Source organism: Perissodus microlepis, chromosome 18, assembly GCF_051167445.1.
Source record: "Perissodus microlepis isolate ML-2025 ecotype Zambia chromosome 18, ASM5116744v1, whole genome shotgun sequence".
NCBI classification, from domain to species: Eukaryota; Metazoa; Chordata; class Actinopteri; order Cichliformes; family Cichlidae; genus Perissodus; species Perissodus microlepis.
The window spans coordinates 20,962,744-20,981,603 of NC_140478.1; the positions used below are offsets into that span (position 1 = coordinate 20,962,744).

The 18,860-nt window shown below is 39.8% G+C and overlaps 3 protein-coding genes across 3 annotated transcripts; all 3 read left to right on the forward strand.

Annotated features, from left to right (window-relative positions):
* Positions 1 to 32: 32 nt before the first annotated feature.
* On the forward strand, positions 33 to 2,843 carry LOC146367786 (protein THEM6-like). The gene is made up of 3 exons (XM_084911656.1): positions 33 to 116; positions 1,835 to 2,342; positions 2,426 to 2,843. Exons 2-3 carry the CDS (start codon positions 1,839 to 1,841, stop codon positions 2,531 to 2,533), a joined length of 612 nt encoding a protein of 203 aa, XP_084767782.1. The 5' UTR covers positions 33 to 116; positions 1,835 to 1,838; the 3' UTR covers positions 2,534 to 2,843.
* Positions 2,844 to 4,037: 1,194 nt separating this feature from the next.
* On the forward strand, positions 4,038 to 6,535 carry LOC146367787 (protein THEM6-like). Its single transcript, XM_084911658.1, has 3 exons — positions 4,038 to 4,154; positions 4,689 to 5,193; positions 5,338 to 6,535. The coding sequence occupies exons 2-3, from the start codon at positions 4,693 to 4,695 to the stop codon at positions 5,443 to 5,445; spliced, it is 609 nt and encodes a 202-aa protein (XP_084767784.1). The 5' UTR covers positions 4,038 to 4,154; positions 4,689 to 4,692; the 3' UTR covers positions 5,446 to 6,535.
* A 4,458-nt stretch (positions 6,536 to 10,993) lies between these two features.
* On the forward strand, positions 10,994 to 18,841 carry ftr67 (finTRIM family, member 67). Its single transcript, XM_084911655.1, has 7 exons — positions 10,994 to 11,757; positions 14,330 to 14,425; positions 14,576 to 14,809; positions 15,267 to 15,426; positions 15,524 to 15,631; positions 16,923 to 17,015; positions 18,388 to 18,841. The coding sequence occupies exons 1-7, from the start codon at positions 11,158 to 11,160 to the stop codon at positions 18,453 to 18,455; spliced, it is 1,359 nt and encodes a 452-aa protein (XP_084767781.1). The 5' UTR covers positions 10,994 to 11,157; the 3' UTR covers positions 18,456 to 18,841.
* The last annotated feature ends 19 nt before the right edge of the window (positions 18,842 to 18,860 follow it).

The window sequence follows — 18,860 nt, forward strand, 5'->3', positions numbered from 1 at the left end:
GCCATCACCGGAAGAGTTTTATCCGTGTTTATCGCTTTTTGCTTTACTCGTGCCCAGAGCTCTGAGTGGTGTCGACTCGACAGATTTGAGTCTGAACAGGACAACACGAACAGCAGGTGAATACTTTACCTTTTGTAAAGCGTAAACACGTTGACGGTTATTCGTCTTTTCCCACTGTCTTTAACTTCTTTTTACTAAAAATGCACTTAATACCCGCACAAACCGGTGTTTTTACTTAGCCCACCCCGAACGTTGGTCATAACCGTAGTTTAATCTAAATGAAATAAAAGTTAGTGGATGCAGTAATGAAATGTCACACAAACCTTAGCTTTGGTAGTCATGTAGGTAGCACCGAGGATCAAGGATAACTAAATTACGTTAAAATCTAAATAAAAGTATCAGTCTTTTCATTTTCTCTGAGCTGCATGTGCACTTAAGACGTGCGGCTTTTGCAGAGGCAGCCTGTCTTTCCTGCAGCACCGGTTTATCCTAACGATTTGTTAAATCAGTGCACAGGTGTTGCGAAAGTAGAAACTCATTTTGAAAACAGTACATCACAGCGGATCTGTAGAGATTCCCCATTTGCCTTTCACAATAATGGAAGAAGTGCCTCCAGAAAGGTATGGACACATAAACACTGGATTAAACTGATTAAATCACAACAGCATGCTGCAGGGAGAAGACGCAAAATATTCACTTGTGTTTCATGAAATAAAAAACAAGTGAGAAATAATCGTCTTCATTTTAGGAATTTGTAAATAAGTGTGAATCATGTAAGCGTTTACTCTAAGCATAAGTCACTGTGGGTCGGGCTACTGATGCTGTCTTATATGTGCTAAAAGGGGAAAACGAGGATCCACCTCAAGTAATCAGCTGCAGTACATGCCCAGCCAATAAATTCATGCATATTACAAGTCAATACCTACAAAGATAACAGGCTAATTCTGTCATCTACTTACTTACTAGTAGTAATACTGTCTTTTAATTCTGTTAAAAACCTAAATACACCCCATGACTCAGTAGCTTTTCAAGCCACCTTTATCAGCAATACTTGTTTTCTGTATGACTTTATCAGCCACTCACATCATTGTGTAAGAATTTTGTCTTGTTTTCATTCTTTACAATGTTGCTTCCGTTCATTTGATTCTAGAGTACTTTGGTATACAGAGGAGTTTGTGGTTGAGTCAGTGACTGCAAGGTGCCCAAGTCCTGTGGCTCCAGGATAAGCCCAAATCATCACCCATCCACCACCGTGCTCAATGGTTGGCATGTTAAGAATCGAGCACTATAGTTAGCATGCTAACTGAGGCCTGTATGGTCTGAGATGTAGCTCTTGGGGTTTTTTGTTTTTGTTTTTTTGTTTTTTTTTGCAGTTTCTCTTACTTCTGCATGGTCTGACCTTTAGGTGAATTTGCTGGCAGATCCAGCCCAAGAAAAACTGTGTTTTGTTTTGTTTTTTAACACACACCTGAATGCTCCAAACCAGCAAAAATCCCCTGGTTTTACAGGGGTGCTCTCACTTACTGATTAAGCACATTTGATTAGCAGTACCTGGCTGCTACTTACCCTTTTCATTACTATGGAAGTCAGATCATAGTAGCACCCTGCTGGACCAGCTGGGTGTTAAACGGTGAACACACACTGAGCCCATGTTTGACCCTAAATATTTTATTTATTTTCATTTCTGTTTTTGGACTAAAATGTCTGTCCGTTGAACAGGGGAAACACTGTCTGTCTTCGGTTATGCTCATTATTTGTTAGGCTGACTTGTCTTTTTATACATCTCACTTAATGACCATATTAATACTAATAAATATTAATGTATTTTCCCTAGAGAGATGTGGTGGGTACTGTGGGTGCTCGCCATCTTGCTGGCTCTCTTCTGCATTGTGGATGTGTGGTACTTCCTGCGGGCCGCAGCGGTCATCCTGCGGGCCTGGTTTCAGCCTCCAGTCTGGGACATCACAGCGGAGCAGGTCCTAACAGGCCGGGTCACTCCCCATGACATCGACATGTGCCACATGAACAATGCTCGGTACCTCCGGGAATGTGACTTTGCTCGCTTCTCTCTCTACATGCGTAACGGCGTGTTTAAGGCTGTGCGGGCCCTCAAGGCTTCAATGGTGGTGGGGGCCACAACCATTCGTTATCGCAGGGCTCTGTGTATCGGAGAGGGTTATGAGCTGCGCAGTCGCATCGTCACTTGGGACGACAAAGCCTTTTTCCTTGAGCAGAGATTCGTGTCGACAAAAGATGGCTTGGTGTGTGCCGTGATGTACTGCAAGCAGAGTGTCATACGCAGCAGCCCGGACAAGATTCTCCAGCACCTGTGCAAAAGAAAGGTAAGGGAAGAAACCACACAGATGCATGAGTTACACACGCTGTCCCTCTGAATAACATTGAGCTTGTGTTTTGCACGCTGCAGGTGGAGTGCCCTGAGTTTCCAGAGGATCTTCAGCACTGGGTCAACTTCATCTCCGCCAGCAGCCAGGCCCTCAGGGCTGAGAGCGGCCTGGAGGAGAAGAACAAATAAAACCTTTCATGGGCAGATATTAAAAGTGCCGTCTTGTGAGTCAGCCTGTTTACAAGCCCAGGAGGAAAGTCTTCTCCTATTCAGAATCTCTTCACTTAAACACACTTGTGCCTGCACTTTGTACAACAAGCTTTATTTAAATTTCAACATTTGCAGATATGAAACACTTGATAACAGCACACTACATTATTCTGAGAGGTTGACAGTTATGGTAAAAATAATAATAAAAAAATATTAGAAAATATAAGTAATACAGTTTTATAAGGTGTGTTATGATGTGGTGTGACAGCAATAAAACAAATTCAGGAAATTGGTTTGAAGTTTTTACTATAACCAAATGGGAAGCAATTAAACTACTTTATATGAGAGTGTGTGTGTTGCAGTGTGAACAGGTGTAGCAGGGAATGACATCATGCTTGAGTGATGGGATGATCACACAGTTTGCATGATCAGAACCGCCAGGACACATCAGCCTTTGTAACATCCACAGATTTCATGTAAAACTCAAAAGTAAGCTGAAAATTCAGTCAGAACAACTGTGTCATGAATGCTGCCTGGACACTGAGTCATAAAGCATGTCACAAACACTTCTCATGCACACGGCTGACTGGCGGTTACAAGTGAGAAGAGACACAATGCCAGGTTTTCTTGATGTAAAAAAATAAGACCACAATAAATCAATTCAAAACTTTTCTCACTTTTCATGTCACCTATAACCTGTACAATTCATCCATCAGTTCACCCCCACTTCAGGGGGGCTGGAGCCTATCTAACTACCATAGGGCAAGAGGTGCGGTACACCCTGGACAGGTCGCCAGTCTGTTGCAGAGTTAACGCCAAGAGTCAGACAACCTTTTAAACCTATGAGCAATTTAGAATCACCGGTTAACCACCACAACCGCATGTCTTTGGACTGTAGGAGGAAATCTGAGTACTCGGAGACAACCCAAGGAGAAAACCTAATACTTTGTTGAAGCAAATTAGTCTTGCCTTTTGAGGATTTGATACATACATTTGTCTAGACTTGGAATGGCCTTATGAGTCAAATTCCTCCACAAAGTGCTGTGTTGTAATTGTAATTACTATTCTGAATCTCTGAAATCTACCTGACAAATAACCTCCATATTATATTAATAAGATGCAAATTCAACTGAAAGGAGAAAGCTGTCTAGGAACAGAAACTAATTAGAACATTTTAAAAAAAAAACTAACTCTCGTACCATAAAATTTAATAAAAAATATTAAGTAGTTTTATTATTATTATTAATATGTTTTTATTTATTGGCAGTGCTATGTTTAAAAAGCACTATTTTGTCTTATACAAAGTAAACAGTAACTTCTAGTGAATTAAAGGGCGCACGGAACGACCTTACATACCGTCTCTGTGTTAACCAAGGTTCAAATGAATAAATTAAGATATAAAATAAATAAGTAACTAAATCACGTGTAACTGTGGCATCGCCAATCCCTGGAAAACGCGAAAAGGTTTTCGTGTAACCATGCCGACAGGTCAACCAATAAGGCTTCTTGTCGTCATACACCCGGAAATTATGTTCATTGATTCTACCGGTTTCTTCAAGTTGCACCGCTTTCCATGATAGCACTTTCTTCAGGACGCGCAGTGAGTTTCACGGGCATTAAAAGATACTTCTGCCGTCTGTATGGTTGACGCTTAATGTCTGATATGGTGAATTGAAGTGTGGCGGCTGTGCGAGGAGGCTGTGCTCGCTTTAATTCCGAGGGCACCGGCTGCTGGCAGCTAGCGGCTAAGCTAACAGATTTGGCTTTGACAGCAGTCTGCAGGCCGTTCATTTTAAAGGAGAAGCGTTAGCTTTACAATCCCCTCAAGGTTGAATCGACTGCTTGTGAAAATATGCTGCTTCTGTATTTTTAGCCAGGTTAATTTCAAGTCAGTGTAAGGAGGGGAACACTGATCTCTTGTTTTTTTTTCCACATCTGCACTGTCATTGATGAGGTCAAAGATGCATTTATTTTAATCCTGAAGGCAATCATCAATTTAGACTCTTTAAAAAATGCTTATTTAATTTAAAAAAAGAAGATAAAAGATAATGACTGTAACATTGCAAATAAACACGTTCTTTTCTAAAGACTTCGGTTTTCATTTTTGATGCTAATATTTGAACTATTTCTCCAGAGAGATGTTGCTGTTGGCGTTGGGTGCCCTCCTCCTGCTCTTCTGCAGCCTGGATGTTTGGTACTTCCTGCGAGGGGCCCAGGTGTTCATCCAGGCATGGTTCCAGCCCAGGATACGGGACATTTTAGCCGAGCAGAGCATTGAAGGCATGGTCCTTCCACATGATTTGGACTACTTGGGCCACATGAACAACTCTCGGTATCTGAGGGAGTGTGACTTTGCACGCTTTCACCATTACATGAGAAACGGACTGTTCATGGCCTCACGCAAACTGGGGGCGAAATTGGTGGTAGGGGCGTCTACCATCCGGTACCGCCGCTCCTTGGTCTTCCGTGAGGCTTTTGAGATTCGGACCAAAGTTTTGGGCTGGGACGAGAAAGCCTTTTACTTGGAGCAGCGTTTTGTATCCAAGAAAGATGGCTTCGTCTCTGCGATCATGCTCTGTAGGCAGAATGTGGTGCACTGCAGCCCCGAAACCATCATTGAATTTATCTGCAAAAAGAAGGTAAGGGAAGTGGCGGCGTCATCCTCAAAGTGCTTCTGTTCAGGAGTAGAATCCACAAAATCATCACATTTTAGTATCACAAAACTATGAGTATTATTGGCTGATTAATCAATTTTATTCATCTAACACTTTGTCCGCTTATAGATCGAGTGCCCAGAGTTTCCGGAGGACCTCAAACACTGGATGAACTTCATTGCGGCCAGCAGCCAAGCCCTGAGAGCAGAGAGTGGACTAGAGGGAAAGAACAAGTGAAGCCACACCATGACGCTGCGTATCATGAGTGTCGACACATTTCATATCATATATAGCATTGCACGCACATATACATGCACACAAACACTTAAACATTGTAGAGTGTTTTAGTTGACTTCCAGAAGTATCTCTGTTTTGAATAAATCCTACCTGCTGTGTATTTTTGTAAGACGTGAAGTTCTTTGACCCGAGGGGAGCTGAACATGAAAACTTGAACTGTAAGGTTTCAAATGCTCGGTATGTAAATGGATCACAATGGCGTTTGTAGCTTTACCCTTGCAGCTTATTCAGTAGTTGACTGTAAGTAGACCAGCATTACACATCTTCATTCTCATTCAGCAAAATCCTCTAACCTCAGATAAGCATGTAGAACAAAATGTAATCTTCCACTGACGTCAATGCATGTTTTGAAACAACCAGAATATTTTTGTGCCTGTTTCTAGTAGTTTAGAACGCGTTATAACTTTTCACCAAAAAAAAGACATGGGTGCAATGAAATACTTGAATGGATATAATGAACATTGTTTTAATTTCCCTATCAGTATTTTGCACAAAGTTATTATTAACCTAAGGGAGAAAACAAAAATTCTTATGAGGGATGAATATATCGGTGCAATGAAGAATTAAAATACCTGCTTTTAAAAGGACAGCCCCTCAATCAGGCCTGCGTGTCATTTTATGAGAGCGTGCTTATATTTTCGATTGACGGGTGTAACGAGCAAACATGAGGTTGCTGGAAACTTTTCAAAACCTGCAACGCACAATTACCAATGAATGTCTGAGTGATGTTTGAGTCCACTGAGGCGGTCATTTGAAAGATGTTCTCGTTAACGCATCAGTTTTTCCTTTGTGACCAAAGTAATGTACTGTTCTGTGTGAAGGAAATCCGATTTTTTTTTTTTTTAAAGATGTCTAATCTGTTTTATTTATGTTGTTGATGCACTGATCACCAGATTCTTTTAAGTTTGAAGTTATACATTCTCTGTTTATGTCCCAACTATTTATGATTGATTGAAATGTATCAAAATTTATTTAATGTGTTTGTTAACATGTAAGTGCATTTTTTCAATTAAAAATGCTCTGGAAACTGTTTGGGTCACTGTTTTTGTCTTTGTGAGCAAAGTACACATGCAGTTTGGTTTGTAGAACTTCACGGGACATTTTTACAGCTAATGTACTTAATTTATCTTAAACAGCCTTTAGGTGATCATTTAACAGTTAACGTTTGGCATGTAAATCTAAAATTTCTGACTTTCTGAGTTTTTCCTTTGTTGTTCAAAGCTGGAAAAGCAGCATTTGCAACTTTCAAAAACCATAAGTACAGGGCTGTTATAGTTATATGTTTAGATGCTGTAGCTTTATGTATTTAATTTTTCCATCACCAAATTAATCTTGTTTTTACAGGAAAATGTGCTTTTTACAGTTTTAGTTACTACTATATTTGTAGATAACGAGTCCAGATTAAAAGTGTGATCGTCAAAATAATGATAGGTATCCATTCAAAATCCTTCCACGTGAAAGTGCCAACAATTGTGACATTTTAATCCATTTAGAAAAGTCCCCCCATCAGTGACCAAGAGCCCAAGGATGTACAGGCACAGGTGTAATTTCCAGAATGTGGGTTTCATTATACTCCAGAAAAGACAAAAATAATGTCAGAAATACACAATCACCTTCACATTTTTGCGATTTCTTCCACACTCAACTCTTTTCATTTCATTGTATAGCAATGTTTGTAATTAGAATATGTTTCTGACCTTGCTTTCAGGTTTTTAAGTTTTCAATTTAAATTTCAAAGCAGTCAATAATACAGGCACATCTACAAAGAACATCTCAATATCATGGGCATTGACAGCTGTGTCAAGTGCAGGGAAACTGAGATTTTAAACATGCAACAAATGATGGAAGATTCATTGTCACTGTAAAATCTAATTCGTTCCCAGAACAGTATTTATTGTTCAGTCACAAGTGCTGTCTCTAGTTTAAACAGCACATTTGCTTTGCATTTAAACTTAGAAGTTTGAATGCAATCTCCCCCTCCACACCAGTGTTCTCAGGCACTGGTACATGGTTAGTGTCAGACATGTCACTGTCCTACAACATACAGCACGGCCCACATTAGAAATGATGTATATGTAGACCAGTGATGGGACTTAGGGGTAACGCCGGAATTAGGGGAATTGGTAATGGCGTTACCCCTTACAAGTAACGGCGTTACTTTTTTCAGTAACGAGTAATCTAACTAATTGCTATTCCTATCGTTACAACGCCGTTACAGTTACTAACAAGAAAATGCCGTGCGGTTGCGTTACTATTTTTCAACAAACAGGCGGTTGAAGCGGTCTTCAGCTTACCGCACCTTATATCAGTTGCGTGGAGTGGCTGTCTACCTAAGTAATCTGGATGCTACAGCTTTAAGCAGCTGCGTGCTCCCGCAGACGGTAATCATTTTCTGGCAGACTATCACTTTTTGGCACAACACCTGGAGCTAAGGGAGCAAAACAATCGCATGAGTGCTGCTGTCTGACTGAGGAAGAATAAAGTCAGTCACATGACCACCTCAAGATGACAAAGCAATAGGGTGATATATACCAGTTTTTAAATTGTGTTGATAGGCCACTAAAATCAGAGTCATAATAAACAATATATATGCAGCGTTTTTTCCTGAATAGTTTCGCCACGTTTACTGTGTAAGGACAGCGCTAGCAAGCACGCTCTGCTTATGACCCCCCCCCAAAAAAAACAAAAAACAAAACAACAAAAAAAAAAACAGCCCTTTGTGTTGGTGGGAAAAAAAACATGTCGACCAATCAAAAACTGATATGGCGACATGACATTTGGTTGTTTAGGAAGAGGGGGAAGTTTTAGGAGAGATGGCAAAGAGTGAGAGAGTAGAAAAAGAGAGAGAGGGCGTTTTGAGAGAGTTGTGACGTTTAGCGTATTTGTATGGCGTTATTTTTGTGCCACTATTCTGAGCGCACGTAAAAAAAACTTGAGCGCATGTAAAAAAAAGTTTGCAGGTGCAAGTGTTGTATTTTGAGGAGAAATTTATTTTGAGCGAGGAAAAGCTGAATTTGAGTGAACAAAACTCATTCCTGCGTGCAAAAAATGTATTTCAGTGTTTGCTATTATCCATACACACACAATAGCAGCCCCTCTCGCTCAGTTTTTGCATTTGCCCTCGCTCGCAATGTGTTGCTCACGCTCTCAACATTTCCGCCCGTGCGCGCTCAACTCTTTCTCTACACCGTTATAGTTGTGCCACAAAACCAGCCAATCACAGACTTCGATGTAAAAAAAATCTGATTGGCTGTTCTGGTCTCCAATCAGCTCGAAATAACGAAATGCAATATCCCAGAATCCATTTCGTCCAAAACTCAAACGAGGCAGTAGCGGAGGAACACAGAGTGGCAGAGTTTGAAATATTACTCTTTCTGGCTCACAAAATAAACTTTTAAGATATTTTCATGCGAGAATGGTGCTGTGTAAACTTCTAATATCTGCTCGATTCATCAAGACATCACATATTTGCATAAGTGCTCTAACGTTTTTGGAGATGATAATAGCATGTATTTCCATATATACAAAGGCACTGAAATCCCAGATAAAAACATGAATATTGTTTTCTTTTTTTTCTTTACTGAAAATGAAGAAAAAGAATATTAGATCATTCACAAAAATAGCAGTGTCTGCATTTTCATTCACAAACTGGAATTTGTATAGTATAAAATGAAAATGAAATGAGGATTTTGCTTTTTCCTTTAAGCACTGAACTAAAATTAAGTTGTATATCCGTATATACTGATCTACAACTAACATTTTAGACTTGCCTCCAAGCTGACTGGACCACATTCCACAGATCTTCTGCATTCTTGGGTTTTGCTTTAAGAACAGAATTTTTGAGGTCACACCACTAATTCACAATCAGATTGAGGTCTGGGGATTGGGCTGGCCACTTCGTGATATCAATCATGATATTGCCCGCTTGCTGGTGTGTTTGGGGTGTTTTCCTGCTGAAACACCCATTTTAAGGGTCAGCATAAGGCAACATGAACTCTTCCAGTATTTTTAGGTACTGCAACTGGTCCATGGTGCCTGTTATGTGATAAATGGGCCCCACTCCAAAGTATGAGAAACAGCCCCAAACCATTATGCTTGCACCTCCATGTTTTACGGTCTTCAAAGTGTACAGTGGCTTGTATTCAGTGGCCTTTACGCCCAATAAGAACAATCTTGCTCTCATCTGTCCACAGAATATCGCACCACTTCTCTTTAGGCCAGTCAATGTGTTCTTTGGCAAACTGTCACCTTTTCAATACATGTGTTTTTTCAGCAGTGGTACTTTATGAAGGTTTCTTGCTAATAGTTTGGCTTCACATAAGCATCTTCTGATTACTGAAGTACTCACAAGGAAATGGAGATCTTTTTTTTATTTCTCTGGAGCTCATCACTGGATGCTTCTTTGCCATTATTGTTATTCTATGATCTAGGCGGATGGTAGTATTTCTTTTTCTACCACGTGTTTTGGGTTTTCTTTCCCATTTCAAAGCATTTGAGATCTTTTTAGCTGAGCAGCCAATTATTTTCTGCACTTCTTTTTAAGTTTTCCTCTATCCAATCAACTTTCTGATCAAAGTTTTTTCTCCCTCAGTGCAATGTCTGGAACGACCCATTTTACTCACTGAGCAAGGGCTAAAACCAGCAGGTACAACAGCTGCCTTCCTTCCTTAAATAACCCAAAAAATTCAGATTTTTTGGAACTCTTTTGAAACCCCTTTCTTCTTTTTTGCTATATCTTGTTGTATATGATATATTTTTATTATATACTTATTAGATATTTTTTTAATTGCATTTGATGCATTTGATACAGAATTCAACAAGCCAAACTGTCTCTTTACAAAGTCCCGTATCATATCGCATTAAGAAAACATCGCGCATGCTCAGAAGCTCACTCCAATTGACTCCAATCACTCCAACCTTGACAAAGCTCAACAAACATCAGCAAACAAGCAGACTGCGTGCAGTTATTCCCATAGTGTGCTAAGTCCCGAGTATAAACGCTATAAATGATACAGTTTAACCAAAAGTAACACGTCTGTGTCGAAAGTACAGATATTTGTTTAAAAATGTAGGGAGTACATGTAAAAAGTTATTAGAATTCAATTTAAGTACCCTTACTTCCCCGTTATATAGACATCGAATATAGACATCTAGACAGATTACAAATTAAACGCCACATATGCGAAGAGAGAGAGAAAGACGGGGGAAAAAACAACAACTATAATAGGAGACGTGATTGATCTCAGATAACGATTTCAGTGGGTAGATGCTTTGGAATATTATATTTTTTTTATGGTTTGTTTTCTCGAAGTAATTTTAAAGACTTTATATATAATTTAAATTCGTTTAAGAGAATAACCAAAATAACGTTACAACACAGTTTGCAAAATCGAATGAAATATTTGGTTTCTACCATTTCTGAACATCAAGCCAGAATGTCTGCAGTACGATAAACCTTATTTATGTTCGCCTCACTCCCGCTCCGTGCCAGTTGGTGGCGGTAAAGCACCCATTCGTCGTTTGCTGACCGTCGATACAGAAACTGGAAGTAGTACTGTTAAAGCCCTCCGTGGCCACGCCCCCTCATTATCTTCCTGTAAACAAAGCAGTAGCTGTTTGTCACTTTCTGGTTGCACTTTGGTGTTTTCTACGATGGCTCAAGCCGGGGTGCTTCTGGACAAGGACCAGTTCAACTGCTCCATCTGTCTGGACGTGCTGAAGGACCCGGTTACTATACCGTGCGGACACAGCTACTGCTCGGGCTGCATCCAGAACTACTGGGACCAGGACGACTACCTCGGGGTTTATGTCTGTCCGCAGTGCCGACAGAACTTCAACCCGAGGCCGCTGCTCGCCAGGAACACCATTCTGGCCGACGTGGTGGAGATATTTAAGAACACGACACTCCAGGACGCCGTGGCACCGACAGCTGGCCGAACTTTTGCCGAAGCCGGCGACGTGGAGTGTGACGTCTGCATCGGGTTGAAGAGCAAAGCGGTCAGCTCCTGCCTGGTTTGTCTGGCGTCGTACTGCGATGATCACGTCCGGCCTCACTACGAGTCCTCAGCCTTCAAGAAACACAAGCTGGTGGCTGCCTCCAAGCGGCTCCAGGAGACCATTTGTCCGCGACATGACAAGCTGCTCGAGGTCTACTGCCGGACCGACAAGCGCTGCATCTGCTCCCTGTGTCTGACCGACGAGCACAAAGGGCACGACACGGTGCTGGCTGAGGAGGAGATACAGCAGAAGAAGGTAATCACCTCACCTGAATTACACAGGGGGAGGAAGCCTCCCACATGGAGCTCATCATAATGTGGGCATTTTCCCTTTTTTCTGAGGCTGAGTTAACTGCCTCCACAATGTGCTGTCTGGAGTGTTTCCCTGATTTAAAACCCCAGTCTGCCCCTCACTAATATCCCCATATTATAAAAAGACTAAAAGCAACACTTAAAGTGATACATTTTTTTAAAGGGAAACAAAACATTTTGACACAGTTAACTAAATCTAAACTATAGCAAACTGCCAGAGGAAGCAAAGGTAAGAACCTTACAAGTACAATTGTTCTGACTAAGTCTCCTTCGTATTCAAATGTCACACCGCAGTTAAATCTGCTGCACTGGCTCCCCATCATCTGGAGAGTCCACTATAGGATTCTGGTTTTTAAAGCGCTGCAGTGATGGGCATCATCGTGCAACACCAGCAGGTCGCTGAGGTCATGTGATCAGGGCCTGCTGGCTTTGCAACATACAAAGCTGAGAACTAAAATAGGACGGAGCTTTTGCAACAGTGACCCTGAGACCCTCTGGAACCTTCTCTGTCTGTGCTTTCTTTTAAAAAGCAGCTTTTTAAACTTGCTTTTGGGTAACTTTTTGTTTCTATGTTTTAGCATTTTTGTTGCACTTTGCCTTTTTTGTGCTACATAAATAAAATCTTAATTACTTCCTTTGAGTTTTTTTTTCCGTATGACTGTAGTCAGGGTTTAAAAAGTCTAAATACTGCAGTGCAGCTTAAGGTAAACATTAAAGTGAATATAGTCTTTTTCTCATATAAACATAATCCACAGATGCAAATGTGTGTTGACATTTCCAACATGCACTTTCTCTTAAAATCGTCTTTTAACAGTGGACTGAATCCACTCCAGAGTCAAACAATGTGTCTTTTTTTTTTCTTTAAGTGAAGACTTAATCTAATCCAGGGGCCCCATATTCACAGGGGGACAAAAATAGTCTAACTGTTAAGATGCTTTAGAGAAATGGGGCAGAAAAGACACACACATGCACACGGGTAAAATGAAAAGCTGCAAATCTTATAATTAAAGACATTTGAGAGGCTGGAAGCTGCGTTGAAATGATTATCAAAGTGGTTGCCATGTAATTATCTATAAATCAACTCATTGTTTCATTAATTTTGTGTTGTCTATTCTTTAATTATGAACCTCGGAATGTTTTATTAAAGCGCTGATTTTTGTCAATCAGTTGCCATTTGTAGGGTTGTATTCTACCTTACATCAAATGTGAGAAAAGAAGTCAAATTTTCCAGATTTTTCCAAAATAAAATAATCCTCAACTAAAGGTAACTTTATCTGTTCCTTTATAAGAGAACTCATTTATTCATCTGGTATGTACATTTGCTTGTGTACAGAGGTTGGGTTTGTGTTTCAGTCCTGAGGGACCTTTTGTGTGTAAGATGAACATGACAACCATTGTACCACAGAGCCTCCTATGCGTGAACAAATATTTGTCCTTATTCACAGCAGTATAAAAGTCAATGTGACCAAGTGTCAGGGTGCTTTAGAGAGGAAGAATGTATTTTCAGCTGCTCTTTTGTCACAGCCGCAAGCGCCACATGTTTGAGTTTTACACCAGATACAACCCCAAAGGGACTTGTGTCTCCAGCTGGAATCAAACCAGTGCCGCTTCACTTGCTGAGCAAATCACTACCTGATGGAGCCACTTGTTAAGTTGACTTAGAGAAACGAGGGAAAAAAAGTGCAACCAACTTAAAAATATTTAAAATGACTCCAATAGATCAAAAGAAAAGCTGCAAATCTTTTCCTATTTATCTCACCAAAAGAAAAAGAAAGAAAAGCTGACACCCTCATGTAAATTTGACATGCTGTAATTCCAAATTGATTTGGGTCTCTTCCTGGAATTGACCAAGGGCCTTTCCATTTGATAGGCAAACATATAAACCACTGCTTACATGTTCAAATAATAGTCACGCAAATGAACATCATTTAATTTTCTGTGTTCACTATTCTTTTATTGTGAACTGAGCTATTGATTGTATTTTAAAGGTCTCAGTGGTTTTCAGGGTTTTACTACCGAGTCATAATTTGTGATGCAGTTTTAATGAGAAAAGCATTAAAGCAGATAACTCAGATCCTTTGTGTTAAGAAGATCCAACGTTCATCACTGAGTGTTTCGGTGTCTTTAATTCACCACACTATCTAATCTAGAATACATTTTCAGCCTGATCCACAGTAGGACCAAACAGTTTAACTGTAGACTCGTCAGAGAAATGGAGCAGAGATGTGAAGTTTATAGTTTGGGTTTGAAACGCCTCTGGAGTTCCTCAAACCTGTTTTTGGGTATTTGTGTGGAATAAAAGCAGCAAAGAATTAAACAACTGAAAGATTTCATAATAATTTTTAATTTCTTCTCTTTTTTTTTTTTTTTTTTTTTTTAGTGATTCAGTTTTAGTGACAACTGACTTCAGTCTGTGCACACGCCCAGTGTAGCAGGAAATCTGGATAATGTAGCAGAGAATGAAATGCATCTGCTTTTGTTCAGTTACATGACTTTTTATTTTTTATTTTCGTCAGAGGCAGCTCGGTGAGATCAAGCAGAGCTCCCAGCTGAGAATTCAGCAAAGAGAAAAGGAGGTGCAGGAGCTGAGAAAAGCCATTTTCTCTCTCAGCGTAAGTGCTGATGTTCAACATCTCACTGTTGGATGGTAAAAATGTCTAATCTTTCTATGTTACAGGTGTACATTTGCTATTTTATCAACTTTTTTTTTTGGTCTTTCTTCACTCTTTGCCTGGCGTTCTGTCCTCTGTGTCTCCCTCCAGCGTTCGGCTCGTGCAGCAGCCGAGGAAAGCGACGCCGTCTTCTCCGAGCTGATCCGGTCAATAGAGCTGAAGCGCTTTGAGGTTAGAGAGCTGATTAAAGCTCAGGAGAAGACGGCCATCGGTGAGGCAGAGAAGCTGCTGGAGCAGATTCAGAAGGAGATCGGCGAGCTGAAGAAGAATGAAGATGAACTGGATAAGCTTTCCCACGCTGAAGACCCCATCCATTTCCTTCAGGTGGATAAGAGTTTATCACACTCTCAGGACATTGGCTGTAAAGTATTTTACTGTGACAATATGCTACACAATGAAAATAGTCCCTGTTTGTAGGGAGTTCTTAAACTTAGGAATTTCCGAAGCTTTTATCACATCCAGACCCTTTCGTAGATAATCTTTCACTACTGTAATCCCAGCCTTGGATCTGGTGCCTTGTGATCGTTGACCAAACCATTTTATGTCTTGTCTTTTGTCATGAATGACACCCCTCCACTTATTTCTGCTACTCACCCTTCCTTGTTGTGTTCTGTATAAATAGCATGCTGGGAAACGTCTCTGCGTCAGCTTACCTTCCTAGTCTCTATGTTGCTAAGCCCACCATGTGCTGAAATATTCATAAACACACCGCCACAGCAAAGTCTTGGGAAAAAAAGTGGTTCAAGTTTTATCTTCACCACTGTTCCTGGTCTGTATTTAGAGCTGTCAGTCCCTCCATGCTCCACCTGTGCTGTCGGCTTCGCCGTTGGTTGCATCGGACCCAGACTTCACCTTCGGCCCGGTGACGACAGCTGTGTCAGATTTTAAGGCGCTTCTGCAGGAGGTCTGTCAGAACGGATGTGTCAGCATTTATGAGAGAGGTAGATATAAAGATTTGTATCACATTTAAATTTTTTGCACCATAAATGATTCTGTCGACTGTCTGTTGACGTTGTTCTACTTTTTTATCTTTTACAGTGAGAAATATAGTAATTGTAAGGAATCCAGATCTCGCAGCTGAGTCTGACTGCACAGTGGTGGATCAAAGTTTTAATCTGGAAGTTGTACAAATGGAAGCAGCTGCATGTGAGTGTTCATGTGTGTCACATTCACAGGTTTTATTAACAGTTTTAAACAGTGCAGCAGTTTTGGTGGTCGGGGATGATTTTTAATCATCTTAAATCACTCTTTTAAATCAAAATCAACATGTTATCTGCACCGGATTAAACACTCTTACAAAGCTCAATACATTTATTTTTTAGGGTTTTGTTTAATGTAGGTGCTGCCTGTTGCTCAGACTGTACAGACTGTGATTTAAGGGCATTACACACCGAGCGCGTTGCGAAAAAGTAACCTGAAATTCCAAAATTTGTCATGTAAGAAATATATGCACCAAATTTGGGGGGGGGGGGAGGCCAAAAAACAAACCTGCCATTTCTAAACCAGAACAGAAAGAAAAGGAGATTTCATGATTTGATCCAGGAGCTGAAGCTGTATCACGACCGCTTTCAGAAATATTTCAGGATGTCAGTGGAACAGTTTGAGCTCTTGTTGGGACAGCGTCTGACGAGGCAGAGAAATCATTTCAGAGCGACGTTAGAACAGCAGAGCAGCATGTAGCTGTGTGTCTGAGGTAAAATATGGGGTGTTTTCTTAATGCAAATTCGTCCAGTAAAATCCATCCAGACTGAACGGCTGCTTTAAGAACAGGTGAGTCATTTTTAACATATGACATAGTCGCACGTATTTTAGGCATCCGGTGTGTAAAGGCCTGTAGGGTCATTTAAATAAACCTCCCCTGGCAGCAGGGTCACACACCATTAAGATATTGAACATTAAAATGTATAATTTACTGATTTCAAACAACCCTTAGATAATAAATGGCAGTTAAAATAAAGAATATCTAAATAAAAAAATATAAAGTAATATAATAATTGGGTGATATTGTTGTATACAGCTGGGAGATACTGACAGAAATGTGATATAAATATAAAAGAAATTCATCCACTTTATCAAAAGCTCAGTGGTCTACACTGATATTTTTCATGTTTGGTGTAACGTGAAAACAAAATGAATATTTTCCTGTTTTTCTAGAAGGAATTTGCCTTAAATCAAACTTAAGTAAGACTAATATAAATCCACAAAAAACTCTCACACATCACCAAAAACATACTAATATGAAATGTGAATTTCTGTCCTGATAAAATTCTGTTTATTTTATTTTTATTTTAATTGTGAAAAATAAGACATGTTAATCTGACCTTATTATCTCACAGCAGAAACTGTTTGTTTACAGTTGGCTTTGCTGAATCTGCAGATAAAGACCGATACCTGAGACTGTAGTAACCCTGTTTGTTACCCGTCTTTGTTATCGCAGTGATCCCTTCGCCTGGTCTAGACCAAAGTCATGTGAGCCCTCTCAACCCCTTCCTCACTCCAGGACCTCCAGCGTTTTCCTTCTCACCATTTGGTAACTACAACATTTAAACAGTATTTACTGCATGTGTGTGAAACCCACTTAACTCAAGCAAACCACATGCAAATCCTTCTGCTCATATTATTGTTCTAGTGTAATAAAGAAAGAAGCCGATTGAGTGTAGATGTGCTTAAACCCGCCAGTGCCGGGTGTCACTGTAACAAGAACTTGTGCAAATATTAACTCTTGTTTCTTTGTTTGATAGATTTGTTTGTTGTGTTTTGTTTACATAGTCAATATTTTAAAGCTAATCTTTAGTTAATAAGTAGCTCAGCCAGATGGTCGAGAATCTTTAAATACCGATTTTTGTCTCCGCCTGGGATCGTTCCCTTGTTAGGTGGATGTGTGAAGCTCTACACTTTGGAGCCACTCAGTACTGTTTGAGACCTAAATTTTATTTGATACACGTCAGCAAGCAGTGCTCTCATGTGGCTGCTAGTCCTAATCCCAAGCTTTGATTAATGGGAGGGTTGTGTCAGGAACTTGTGGAAGCTCATTTCTGGCACTAAAAACATTCACGAGTTACAATTTAGATTTTTATTTAAAAGTTTTTGTTTGGGTATCTCACAATTCTCACTTACTAACTCTATCTTCTGTGAAGATAACTTGAAATTTTAAATTATTTTCTCAATTTTTAGTTATTTTCCCACAAGTTTGAGCTGAAATTTTCACTGTTTTCCAGGAGTGGAAACAAGCTTCTATTTGATAGTCCGATATTTAATAAAAAAAAAAAAAAAAAAAAAAACATGGATCGATCCGTTGTGGTGACCCTTTGGGAAATAAGGGATCAGCCAAAGTACTTTGAGATAAATCTATAGCCACGTGACAAATCTGATATAATCTTGTAAAAAAATGCCAAAGTAAAGGAGTAAAGTTTGACTTTAAAAAAATGTTTGCTCATGCTGGCTAATTGATTGCTGCTAAGTCAGGTTTTTGGATTGAACATTTTAGCTTAAAGGCAGGCAGGGATCGATTCACTTAATCTAAATTCTGTTAAACAGCGTCACAAAATGAGAAAAGAAAAAAACTCAAAACTTCAGAAAACAATGAAAAAAGAACATCACTCGCTCCCACGCTGCGGGACTTTGGTTTTTATTCATATTGTTCCAGAAAAGCTTGTTTTTACACACGTGTGCATTGATCTTTTTATCTTTTTACGTAGCTATTGTTGTTGATCATCATTCTTTGTAGAAGGTTCGATCCAGTATTAAGCAGTGGTTAAACAGAAAATTAGTAACAACTTTACCCCTTCCTCACATTTCAAGCTAGACTCTACTGGTATAAGTTGTGGTATTTATTTGTGCTAAAGACAAAAAAAAAAAAAGAAAAAAAAAACATTTCTTTCTTTGTTTCCTTCTTTTTCCAGGCTCTAAATTCTCCTCGGGATCCAGACATAAGCACCCTCCACGACGTGCTCACCCCAGGAGGAAATAAGACTTCTTAAGGACATCAAACCTCACTTTCACACACTCACCCTGATGGAACATCATTATACTCAAGTGCTGTCCACACACAAAGCCACACTACAACTTAAGTCATGTAATTGCTGTTTTTTTTAAATTTTTTTATTCTGCTGTACTCAAATGTAATCAGTGTTGGGAAAGGCACGAGGAAAGCATCTGTGAAGATCGCACTGACGATGTATTCAGCAGCAACAAGCAGGACTGACTTAGTGCGTTTTATTTCAGTGTTAGATGCTTTTAAAGGTATATATATATATATTTTTTTTTTAACCCAGTAATCCTCTGTAAACAGTCATATTTTCTTCAATGATAATGTGGATTATTTGACATGCTGGCATTAAAAAAACAAACGCACTACATTTTCTCACGGGTGGTT